This window comes from Pseudophryne corroboree, chromosome 2 (assembly GCF_028390025.1).
Source record: "Pseudophryne corroboree isolate aPseCor3 chromosome 2, aPseCor3.hap2, whole genome shotgun sequence".
Taxonomy (NCBI): Eukaryota; Metazoa; Chordata; class Amphibia; order Anura; family Myobatrachidae; genus Pseudophryne; species Pseudophryne corroboree.
The window spans coordinates 479,824,546-479,838,025 of NC_086445.1; the positions used below are offsets into that span (position 1 = coordinate 479,824,546).

The following is a 13,480-nucleotide window of genomic DNA, read 5'->3' on the forward strand; positions in this document are numbered from 1 at the left end:
TCATGGCCTCTGCCGCTAAGAAGGGACTTGCTTCAGCAAGTACCATGTCTGTTCCAAGACTTACCGCGGCTGCGTTTGACGGCATGGCGGTTGAACGCCGGATCCTAAGGGAAAAAGGCATTCCGGAAGAGGTCATTCCTACCCTGGTCAAAGCCAGGAAGGAGGTGACCGCACAACATTATCACCACATGCGGCGAAAATATGTTGCGTGGTGTGAGGCCAGGAAGGCCCCACGAAGAAATTTCAACTCGGTCGATTCCTGCATTTCCTGCAAACAGGAGTGTCTATGGGCCTCAAATTGGGGTCCATTAAGGTTCAAATTTCGGCCCTGTCGATTTTCTTCCAGAAAAAATTGGCTTCAGTTCCTGAAGTCCAGAAGTTTGTCAAGGGAGTACTGCATATACAACCCCCTTTTGTGCCTCCAGTGGCACTGTGGGATCTCAACGTAGTTCTGGGATTCCTCAAATCACATTGGTTTAAACCGCTCAAATCTGTGGATTTGAAATATCTCACAGGGAAAGTGACCATGCTGTTGGCCCTGGCCTCGGCCAGGCGAGTGTCAGAATTGGCGGCTTTGTCTCACAAAAGCCCATATCTGATTGTCCATTCGGACAGGGCAGAGCTGCGGACTCGTCCCCAGTTTCTCCCTAAGGTGGTGTCAGTGTTTCACCTGAACCAGCTTATTGTGGTACCTGCGGCTACTAGGGACTTGGAGGACTCCAAGTTGCTAGATGTTGTCAGGGCCCTGAAAATATAGGTTTCCAGGACGGCTGGAGTCAGGAAAACTGACTTGCTGTTATCCTGTATGCACCCAATAAACTGGGTGCTCTTGCTTCTAAGCAGACGATTGCTAGTTGGATGTGTAGTACAATTCAGCTTGCACATGCTGTGTCAGGCCTGCCACAGCCAAAATATGTAAATGCCCATTCCACAAGGAAGGTGGGCTCGTCTTGGGCGGCTGCCCGAGGGGTCTCGGCTTTACAACTTTGCCGAGCAGCTACTTGGTCAGGGGCACACCCTGACTGAGGAGGACCTGGAGTTCTCTCATTCGGTGCTGCAGAGTCATCCGCACTCTCCCGCCCGTTTGGGAGCTTTGGTATAATCCCCATGGTCCTGACGGAGTCCCCAGCATCCACTTAGGACGTCAGAGAAAATAAGAATTTACTTACCGATAATTCTATTTCTCGTAGTCCGTAGTGGATGCTGGGCGCCCATCCCAAGTGCGGATTGTCTGCAATACTTGTACATAGTTATTGTTACAAAAATCGGGTTATTATTGTTGTGAGCCATCTTTTCAGAGGCTCCGCTGTTATCATGCTGTTAACTGGGTTCAGATCACAGGTTGTACAGTGTGATTGGTGTGGCTGGTATGAGTCTTACCCGGGATTCAAAATCCTTCCTTATTGTGTACGCTCGTCCGGGCACAGTATCCTAACTGAGGCTTGGAGGAGGGTCATAGGGGGAGGAGCCAGTGCACACCACCTGATCCTAAAGCTTTTACTTTTGTGCCCTGTCTCCTGCGGAGCCGCTAATCCCCATGGTCCTGACGGAGTCCCCAGCATCCACTACGGACTACGAGAAATAGAATTATCGGTAAGTAAATTCTTATTTTCTGGCAGTTGAGTGATTATCGTCAGTCTGTGTATGCATCTGATGGGCCCTACACACTTAAAGATTTTACTGACCGATAATGAACAAGAACTCATTCATATCGTTCAGTGTGTAGGCACCAACGATGAACGATGCTCGTTCATCTTTGGTGCCGGCTCGTTCATACCTGCAGGCCAGTATGTACAATCTCGTCGATATTAGCATGCATGGCTATGGAGCCGTATCGGCAGCTCGGCGGGGGGTCGAGTGTGTAGGGCCCTTAAATTGCACTGCGCATGTGCCATGATAGTCTTGCGACAGAGTCGCAGAGAGTGATTGACAGTCAGGGACTGCACGAAATGTGGTATGAGGAAATGGCACAATCATGGGCGCTGAAACACTTAACACATATATACCATAAGTGAATAAATTAAGAATGAAAATGTGTAGAAAAAAAAATACGTTCCTTTGATGTCAATCTTCGTTTGCTGTGTACTTCTTGTGTTGCTCTTTTCACTTGTTTCAAGTGTCCATATATCATGTGAAAGAATAGTAGAAAAACAATGTGTAGTATTGTCTTTGTAAATAATTAACACTATGGCAAATGCATCAATGTACTAGAGGACAAAGCGTACCACACTCACAATAAAGGGAGTGGCTCCGTGCATATAAAGGTTTCTTTTATGTGATGATATACCCTTCACCGAAGATTTTCACAATTGATAGAGTGCCATGATTCACATAAATTATAGTGAAGATATACACATCAAGGTACCTTTCATTTAATGTGGATTAGTGAAAGGCATGCATACCACACTCACTGGAATAGTAGGCTTTTTACTCCTATCTGGGTTGCTTTGGTTTTCACCGTAGATCAGTGTTTCTGCGCCCATGATTGTGCCATTTCCTCATACCACATTTTGTACAGTTCTTCTCTGGGGTATGGTGACACCCCATTTCTGAGGAAGAGGCACTCCACATATTCTGCTTTGGCACACATTTCTGGGAACCTACAAAGTGTTTGACAGTCAGGGACTGTTTGGAGGAGGTAACTGAGAGCAAAAACCAGGTGTGTTACACCATTTTATTGGAGCGTTTTGAGAGTGTGATCTCTTACACAGCTGCAATGTCTCAGACATCTTACTTCCTACGACCATGCTGCACAATCATAGGGCTATCCAGATCTTCGATAATCGACTGATCTACGACGGATGCTGCATCTTTGTAAACAGCCACTGGGATTTACAAAGCTGCCAGTGGACGTCTAAATTCAAATCCAGGCAGCAGCTGCATTTTGCTTAGATTCTGCTTAAAAATTTGCAGCTGTGCATGCATTTCTCTACATCTCTGAAACAGGCCTCCTGCTCTGTTCCAAACAGTACTGCAGTTATATTTCTTGGATGCTTCTTTCTTGAGGAAGAAGACTCTGTGGTTTTTGATTATCTAAACCATCTATCATTAATATGTTCCGTATGCATGCCAAACCTAATTGTGTATTACCATCCATATTAAAGTAATGCAAACTGAAAGTAAATCCCTCTTTGACCTGAAAATCGCCTCCTGTAACCGATTTGATTTGTTCTTTTTCAGAGTTGAACGATCCACAGATCAAGTCATCAAGCCAGTGAATGTAGATGCCTTGTCAAAATGGGTTGGGAAAATACCAGCAGATGTTTCCAGAGACATGGCTGCCATTGCACCAATGTTGGCCAAACTAGGTTATGATCCCTACGCCAACCCACCGAATTATGGGAAGCCAGATCAGAAGGTCATTGACAATACAAGACGGGTGAGTGTTCATCCATGTCTACTTTCTGAACTTCTGTTATATTTTAGATTATTTGGTCATATAGGCTGTGATTAGAATAAGAATAAAGGGTTCAAATAGGCTTCCATTATTCATTACCATAATTTAATTCTTTATCAGATCACTGGTTTTTCAGCTTTAGTAGTTTTAAATTTAAATTACGAAAATACTCCCAAAATAAAGAGCAATAGAGTCTATTGGCAGGTTTAACATATTAAATAATTACTTGGTTACCTAGGTGCTAATTGACTTTAGCAATACATTTTTTAATCTTTGTCATGGAAGATACATGTGATCAGGAAGTGATGTTAAAAGATTCATGTGTTAATCACTTAAAAAAATAATAATAATAATTAATGAAAATGGTGGGGAATTGAAATGAAGTCCAGTATCTCACCCATCGTATAACATGGGAAAATGGGGCACCTTCTTTTGAAAGAGAATAGACCAGAGGTTCTCAAACTCGGTCCTCATTACCCAACACAGTGTTATGATACCAGTACGTCTGACCAGAGGAGATCTTATGACGGAGGTCAGAGTACTGGAAGGGAATGCTGGTTACGGGAGCAGGAAAGCCTAGTAACCCCTGGCGCCCTAACTCCGTTGTCTCGCCCGTGTTATCAGAAATCCCCTGCGAGACTATGGTTGCTTGAGCCCATGGCAGCCGCGTTTGAAGGGCGGATTATGTCTGCCCAACTCCGATGCCCCCTCAGGTCTTAATGGGAGACAAAGGGAAATCCGAGACAGGGTGATAACAAGGGGCCCTCTGACTAAGCAACCAGGCCAGGGGCTACAAGCTAACTAACTTAAACCAGAAGTATGTGCGGACAAACCGCCAGGGAAAAGGACAACCAAAAATCCACGAATCCGTTACTCCTATCCAGCACCGCTGGATACCAGAGTGGATTTGTGGGAGCGGAATCCTCCGCAAAAGCTCCGAAACACAATATAACCAAATAATAAATAGTAAGCGGTCAAGCCGCAACACACGGCTACGCCGCGACTCACGAACACCACTGGATGTTAAAGGTGCTCGGTCTGGACTCCAGGAAAGGATGACAACTTCCGAGTATAGGACCACTGAGGACAGGAACGATCGGATAGACAGGACTGGAAAACTCTCTGCAACAGACACAGCAAACAGGAAGCTATTACCGGCGTCTGTGAGAAGTCCTGAGAGTGCTTTTAATTGGGAGCTCTCCAATCAGGAGCCAGACAGGGTAATTAACAATCATGCCGTGCAGCTGCATGCTGCACGGCCAGGATACCAATGAGGTGATTAATCTAGACCCAGCAACGGGGAACGCGGTCCGACAGTGGCGTCCCCGTTGCTAGGGTCTGAGCGGCTCCGTGCGCCCGGCGTCTAGCGTTGCTAGGGAGCCGGCGGCTGTCCGCATGCGGCGTCCCTAGTTGCTAGGCGCCGGGCCGCACTGACGGGCGGACCCTCGGCGCCTAACAGTACCCCCCCCCTTGAGGAGGGGTCAAGGAACCCCTAAGGCCAGGTTTCTGAGGAAATTCTCGAAAAAATGCCTTTTTGAGCCTCGGGGCATGGAGATCCTCATCCAGGACCCAAGACCTTTCTTCTGGACCATAACCTCTCCAATGTACCAAAAAATAAAGCCGACCCCGGGACAACTTGGAATCGAGAACCTTCTCCACCAAGAACTCCTGCTGACCCTGTACATCTATTGGTGATTTCCCCTGAGAGATCTTCCGAGGAAATCTACTGGAAGAAACGTATGGTTTCAACAAGGAGCAATGGAAGGTATTTCCGATCCGGAGAGTTCTTGGTAAACGTAACCGGAAAGCAACTGGATTGATTTTTTTAATAATATGAAATGGTCCAATAAATTTAGGGCCCAATCTGGCTGAGGTTTGTCGAAGTTTAATGTTGCGAGTCGACAACCATACCCTATCTCCAACTTTAAAAGTGCACGGCCGCCGGAGCCTGTCAGAAAAATTTTTCTCCCGAAATGCCGCTTTTCTGAGAGCAAGGTGCACTTTTCTCCAAATGAGTCTGAGATGAGCGGTCAAGGTCAGTGAGGAGACAGAGGAATGTTGAAAAAAGGAATTAGCTCTGGGGTGAAAACCGAAAACTGTAAAAAATGGAGACACATTGGTGGAGGAATGACAGGCATTGTTGTAAGCAAACTCCGCCAACGGAAGAAACTCGGACCAGTCATTTTGGAGTTTGGCCGAGTACAAACGCAAATATTGTTTTAATGATTGATTAACTCGCTCAGTCTGCCCGTTGGATTGGGGATGGTAGCCAGACGTTAAAGACAATTTCATCTTTAAAGAGGCACAAAAAGACTTCCAAAATTGTGCAATGAATTGTGGACCCCGATCAGAAACAATATCAGTGGGTAACCCATGGAGTCTGAAAACATGGCGGAGGAACAAAACTGCCAATCCCTGGGCAGATGGCAATCGGGGAAGAGCAATGAAATGGGCCATCTTGCTAAAACGGTCAACTACCACCCATATGACTCGGCATCCAGCTGACAGAGGGAGGTCCACCACAAAATCCATGGAAATATGAGACCATGGCCTGAGAGGAACATTCAAGGGCATAAGTTGACCGATAGGCAAGGAACGGGGAACTTTATGCTGTGCACAGACCTGACACGAAAAAACAAACTCCTTAATGTCTTTGGAAAGACCAGGCCACCATACTGAGCGGGAGACTAATTCCAAAGTCTTAGCGATCCCCGGATGCCCGGCAACTTTGCTATCATGAAACTCCGTCAAAACAGTTGCTCTCAAAAACTCAGGGACATAAAGACGACCAGCAGGAGTATTTCCAGGAGCTTGATGTTGAAGCTGCTTTAACTGGGTAAATTAAATCTTGTGTGAGGCCTGCCCGAATGACTGAAGACGGAAGTATGGGAGTAACAGGAATGTTATCATGAACTGGAAGAAAACTGCGTGATAGGGCATCCGCCTTGGTATTCTTGGAACCTGGCCTGAAGGTGATAAAAAAAATTGAAACGAGTAAAAAATAAAGCCCAACGAGCTTGCCGGGCATTCAGCCGTTTAGCTGATTCAATGTACTGAAGATTTTTGTGATCAGTCAAAACTGAAATGGTATGTGTTGCTCCCTCAAGCCAATGCCTCCACTCCTCGAAAGCCCATTTAATAGCCAGTAATTCCCGGTTACCAACATCGTAGTTGGATTCAGCAGATGAGAATTTCCTGGACATAAAGGCACAAGGATGTAATTCTAGAGAATCCGGATCCTTCTGAGATAGGATAGCCCCTACTCCAACCTCCGAGGCATCAACCTCAACAATGAAAGGCAATTCTGGGTTGGGATGTCTGAGGACTGGGGCTGAGATAAAGGCTTGTTTCAAGGCCTGAAAAGATAATTCAGCTTCACGTGACCAGTTGGTTGGATCCGCTCCCTTCTTAGTCAGTGCCACAATGGGAGCAACTAGGTCGGAGAAAGAGTGAATAAATCTTCTATAATAATTCGCAAACCCTAAAAAGCGCTGAATTGCTTTTAAGTTGGTGGGTTGCGCCCAACTAAGGATGGCTTGGAGCTTCTTCGGTTCCATACAGAATCCCCGAGGGGAAATAATGTACCCCAAAAAGGATACCTCCGTGACATGAAATTCACACTTCTCCAGCTTGGCATATAGGTGATTTTCACGTAATTTTTTTAGAACCTGACGCACCTGGGTAACGTGTTGTTCAATAGAGTCAGAATATATCAATATATCGTCTAAGTAGACTACTACGAATCTTCCAAGAAAATCACGGAGCACATCGTTAATGAGATCCTGGAAAACTGCCGGAGCGTTAGACAGGCCGAATGGCATAACCAGATACTCATAGTGACCCGACTGAGTACTGAATGCCGTTTTCCACTCATCCCCTGACTTGATTCGGATGAGGTTATATGCTCCTCTTAGGTCAATCTTAGAAAAAATCACAGCCGAACGTAGCTGATCAAAGAGGACAGAAATCAGCGGCAAAGGGTAAGTATTTTTTACTGAGATTTTATTCAAGGCTCTAAAGTCAATGCAAGGTCTGAGTGATCCATCCTTCTTCTCCACAAAGAAGAAGCCTGCACTTAAAGGGGATTTAGATGGCCTGATAAATCCTTTCTCTAGGCTTTCTTTAACATACTCATTCATGGCCACAGTTTCTGGACCGGATAATGCATATAACCTTCCCTTAGGCAAAGTGGCACCAGGAATTAGCTCAATAGCACAATCATAAGGCCGATGGGGAGGCAGAATGTCCGCATTGCCCTTGGAAAATACATCAACAAAATCCTGGTATTCCACAGGAATGGGTGCGGGAATGACAGCAGCTATTCTGATGGGAAGCGTAATACATTCCTTATTACAGATGGTACCCCATTGTGAGATCTCCCCTGACTGCCAATCAATGATGGGATTATGAAAGGCCAGCCAAGGGTGACCCAGAACCACTGGAACTGCTGGGCAATGGGTAAGGAAAAATTCAATTTTTTCGGAATGAAGAGCTCCTACCGAAAGTAGTACAGGGGGTGTACAGAGAGAAATAACCCCATTGGACAAGGGACTCCCATCTAAACCATGCATGGTGATACACCTACCCAAGGCTAACTGAGGAATACCTAAGGCCTTGGCCCACGTTAAGTCCATAAAGTTCCCTGCAGCTCCACTGTCAACAAAAGCCGACACCGAGGAACAGAGGCTGCCAAAGGAAACTTTAGCTGGGACTAACAGTGAATTATTTGAGGAGATAAGCTGCAGACCAAAGTGAACCCCCTCACAACTCACTTGGTCGAGGCGTTTCCCGACTTGTTCGGACAATTACGGGCAAAATGTCCCTTACTCCCACAGTACAAACAAAGACCAGAATTTTGCCTTCTGGTTCTTTCTTCAGGAGACAGCTTGGAGAGACCTATCTGCATGGGCTCCTCTATGTCCACAGGAATGGAAAAAACACAAGGAGTAGACCCGACAGGTGCTCCTTTTTCAGCCCTCCGCTCTCTGAGACGACGATCAATCTTAATAGAAAGCTCCATGAGTTTATCAAGAGTCTCAGGAGCGGGATACTGAAGGAGACTGTCTTTTATAGACTCAGATAAGCCGAGGCGAAACTGACTGCGCAGGGCTGGGTCATTCCATCCACAGTCGTTCGACCAACGGCGAAACTCCGTACAATAAATCTCTGCGGGATTCTTACCCTGTCTGAGAGCACGCAAATGACTCTCGGCGGATGCCTCTCTATCAGGGTCATCATATAGTAGCCCTAAAGACCCTAGAAAGGCGTCTACAGACAACAATGCCGGATCGTCTGTTCTTAAACCAAAAGCCCAGGTCTAAGGATCCCCCTGAAGTAAAGAAATAATAATTCCGACCCGCTGAGATTCCGTACCTGAGGAGACTGGTCTTAAACGAAAATAAAGTTTACAAGACTCTTTAAAATTAAAAAACTGCTTTCTATCCCCAGAAAAACGGTCAGGCAAATGCATTTTCGGTTCAGGAACGACCCTCGGGGAAGTCCGTAACAGATCTTCCTGTGACCTCACCCGAAGGGATAGATCCTGAACCATCTGAGTAAGTTCTTGAATCTGACTGACTAGAAGCTGGCCAGAATTTGGCCCTACACCAGTGGGATTCATGAGGCCGACAAATCTTCCAAACTGAATAAGGGAAAAAATCAAATCCCGTTTTAATTTTAAATTTTAGTCTGGCCGGTAATAATGTTATGATACCAGTACGTCTGACCAGAGGAGATCTTATGACGGAGGTCAGAGTACTGGAAGGGAATGCTGGTTACGGGAGCAGGAAAGCCTAGTAACCCCTGGCGCCCTAACTCCGTTGTCTCGCCCGTGTTATCAGAAATCCCCTGCGAGACTATGGTTGCTTGAGCCCATGGCAGCCGCGTTTGAAGGGCGGATTATGTCTGCCCAACTCCGATGCCCCCTCAGGTCTTAATGGGAGACAAAGGGAAATCCGAGACAGGGTGATAACAAGGGGCCCTCTGACTAAGCAACCAGGCCAGGGGCTACAAGCTAACTAACTTAAACCAGAAGTATGTGCGGACAAACCGCCAGGGAAAAGGACAACCAAAAATCCACGAATCCGTTACTCCTATCCAGCACCGCTGGATACCAGAGTGGATTTGTGGGAGCGGAATCCTCCGCAAAAGCTCCGAAACACAATATAACCAAATAATAAATAGTAAGCGGTCAAGCCGCAACACACGGCTACGCCGCGACTCACGAACACCACTGGATGTTAAAGGTGCTCGGTCTGGACTCCAGGAAAGGATGACAACTTCCGAGTATAGGACCACTGAGGACAGGAACGATCGGATAGACAGGACTGGAAAACTCTCTGCAACAGACACAGCAAACAGGAAGCTATTACCGGCGTCTGTGAGAAGTCCTGAGAGTGCTTTTAATTGGGAGCTCTCCAATCAGGAGCCAGACAGGGTAATTAACAATCATGCCGTGCAGCTGCATGCTGCACGGCCAGGATACCAATGAGGTGATTAATCTAGACCCAGCAACGGGGAACGCGGTCCGACAGTGGCGTCCCCGTTGCTAGGGTCTGAGCGGCTCCGTGCGCCCGGCGTCTAGCGTTGCTAGGGAGCCGGCGGCTGTCCGCATGCGGCGTCCCTAGTTGCTAGGCGCCGGGCCGCACTGACGGGCGGACCCTCGGCGCCTAACACACAGTGCATGTTTTGCAGGTAACCCAGCAGGTGCACAGGTGTATTAATTACTCACTGACGCATTTTAAAAGGTCCACAGGTGGAGCTAATTATTTCACTTGCGATTCTGTGAGGAGACCTGCAAAACATGCACTGTGTGGGCCCCCGAGGACCGAGTTTGAGAACCTCTGGAATAGACTATTCTTTCAAACCATGCATCATAGAAGTTGCAGACGCGTCCTCACTTATTGGGTGTCTGTACACCATACGGTGCGAGACGCCAAGTGCATCTGAGACAATCTAGTATTAAAAATATATTTTGCTGTTTCTGTTTGTTTTAATTCTGTGAATAAAATGCACATTTTGAGGTAAGAAGGTGCTCGGCGCGCCAATTTCTCGTTCGATCTGGCAAACGGAGAAGGGGCTATTTGGTGCCACTGAAGCAACAGTACGAAAGGCCATATATGCTGCCTAGTGATTAGTGTGCACTGCAGAAAAATCCAGTCTAGGCCTTCAATTAATGGGCTCCTTAGTTCTTCTGTCATTTATAAGAGGGGAATCACCTCATTCAGACTATATTCCCACTTTTTCTTTTTTTTCTTATTAACATTTTACATAGCGCAAACATATTTTGTTGCTCTTTACGATTGCGGCAAAAGAGTAATGAAACCAGACTGGGGGGTAAGATGGCTTTGCTCGCAAGCTTTCAGTCTATAGGGAAATTGGAATTTGATACACAGGGAACAGTTGGTCCAGTCAGCTTACAAAGGTTCTGAGGTCAGTTGGAAGTTTGAGTGTAGAAAATGAAAATAAATAAATATATATACAGGTTAAGTCTCCCTTATCCAAAATGCTTGGGACCAGAGGTATTTTGGATATCGGATTTTTCCGTATTTTGGAATAATTGCATACCATAATGAGATATCATGGTGATGGGACCTAAATCTAAGCACAGAATGCATTATGTTTAATATACACCTTATACACACAGCCTGAAGGTCATTTTAGCCAATATTTTTTATAACTTTGTACATTAAACAAAGTGTGTCTACATTCACACAATTCATTTATGTTTCATATACACCTTATAAACACAGCCTGAAGGTCATTTAACACAATATTTTTAATAACTGTGTATTAAACAAAGTTTGTGTACATTGAGTCATCAAAAAACAAAGGTTTCACTATCTTACTCTCACTCAAAAAAGTCCGTATTTCGGAATATTCCGTATTTCGGAATATTTGGATATGGGATACTCAACCTGTATATAATTTGATTGTGGACTGTGTAAAGCGGAGGCCTGGAGAGGGGAGCTTTCAGAGAAAGTTTGGAGGCTAGAAGACAAATCTTGTTTGCAGGAAAGCATGCTTCAGTAATGATGGAAAGATAACAGAGATTACAGATTTTAGATAAGGGGATGAGTACAGTCGGCAGAGCTCAACTAATTTGTGAGGCTGTAGAGTTAAGGGGGGTACTCACGGAGAGATCTATGCTTAAAATCTAATCTGGGTGAAATGAGCAGCCCCCCGTCCTCCCTCGAATCGCTCAGCACACATCGCGCTGTGGTGAGCGGCGGGAGAGATGTGTGCTGAGCGGTTCGCTCAGCACACATCTCTCCCGTGTATCCCAGCCTTTAAGGTGGATCTCTCCGTGTGTATGCCCCACAGCGATAGCGATGCGTGACCCCGTCGCTATCGCCGGTGCTAGATCGGCCACAATCTAGCAGGCCGCCCCCCCCCCCCCCCCCGTCCCCCCGACCCTTGCTCAGTACACATTGCGCTGTGTGCTGAGCAGGGGAGAGATGTATGCTGAGCGGTCTGTGCTAGATCACTCGGCACACATCTCTCCCTGTGTCCGGGACTTTCATTTGAAGAAAAAAGTGCATGAGGCTTCCGGTAAGGAATCAAGCAGGTTGCTGGCTTCAGTTTTATCAATCTTAACTTTGAAGTACTGTACAAAGCAAGATCCTTAAGGGTTTGGTATGAGGGGGATGAGAAGTGATTTTAATGTAATTAAAAATGCATTTTATTTAGGAAGCTTTAGAAGAGATGAGAGATTGGAATTATGTTTGTCAGTGTTAATAAACTTTTGGTAAGAGTGGTAGATAATAACCTTGTATGTGAGGACCTCATTAAGAGTACAAGATTTACCCCATGACTTTCTTATTTCCAAGAAAGTTTTCTTTTAGTTCACGTAATTGAAGTTTCAATAAGAAGCACTCTCTTAGCCATTTTGGTAAATTTTTATTTGAGTTATTAGATGGAGCAAAAAAATACAAAGACAAGCGAGGTATAGTTTGTGTAGGCACTGCATGAAAAAAAATCTGTGCTGTTGATGTTGGGATATGACTAGGACAAATGTTGAAAAATGGGATAAGCACAGGACTGACAACACCCTCATCTTTAAGGGGGTCAAATAAGACGTGCTTTCACACAGTGGACGATGAATGCATATATGACTAGATACATTTTACATGAAATCTTGCCATACAAGAGAAGTTTGAGTGGGGAATTCAATTGACCCATGGTAATTTATCACGGATTAACTTTGCGCACATGTTGCGTGAAAATGACTTTTTGCCAGTATTTGCACTCCCATTTTTCGACTTATTCAATTGCAAATGTGCAGAAATATGATTTACGTGATAATTCTTGCCAGCAAAACCAGACAAAAGTGTAGGTGAAAATGGGGAAATCTGCCTGTACCCCGAAACAAGCCACAATAATATAACAGCATAGAAGTGTATAAGTAGTCATAATAAAAGTATTTGGGGTACTTAAATTGGGTTAAGGGAGATATCCTATAAAGCCCAATGCCAACGTCCCCAACATCCCCCAATACCGGCACTTATCGGGTATTATGCTTTGGGTGCCTCATCGAATCATAATCCCCGATAAAGCAGCCACCGGAGCCGCGATAACAAATAGGATCGGGAATTTATACACCATCCCTTGTACTTTCGTGCGTTTGCAGGTCCATTTTCGGCCGTTGAAAACAACCTCTAATTGGACACCCTAAAAAAGGACCATCGGTCATAAATCGCGATATATGGACGTTCTTATTGGCTGAAAATGCGTCAGGGCTAATTGAATACCCCCCTAAATGGCTGTTACATGCATTTTTCAAAAAAGTGAAAAAATTATAGAAAGCAAGTGTTTTTCAGCAAAATAAGTGCTCAAATTAAATTAGGGGTTCATAAAGATGTATGTAAGTATATACAGTTTTTGTGTAATTTTAAGCCAGTTTAAAAATAAAAAGTCCCAAATTACTCCCACATACAAGCCTAAAAACACTTATTCCACTCATAAAGCACCCCAATATACCTGGGTTCCCCAGTTTCCATAATTTTGTATAATGAGTCATTAGGGGATGTCCCAGGGATTCTGAACCAAGGGGGTGATTCAGATCACATCTACGATCAGTTACTC

The 13,480-nt window shown here is 45.3% G+C and overlaps 1 protein-coding gene across 6 annotated transcripts in view; it reads left to right on the plus strand.

The window, feature by feature from the left end:
* Nucleotides 1-13,480, plus strand: part of TPST1 (tyrosylprotein sulfotransferase 1) — a 248,922-nt gene that overhangs the window by 162,136 nt on the left and 73,306 nt on the right. For all 6 annotated transcript variants that reach the window (XM_063953848.1, XM_063953847.1, XM_063953856.1 and 3 more), the window contains exon 3: nt 3,181-3,379. In XM_063953848.1, coding sequence (XP_063809918.1) covers nt 3,181-3,379 — 199 coding nt within the window. The remainder of the gene's footprint in view (nt 1-3,180; nt 3,380-13,480) is intronic.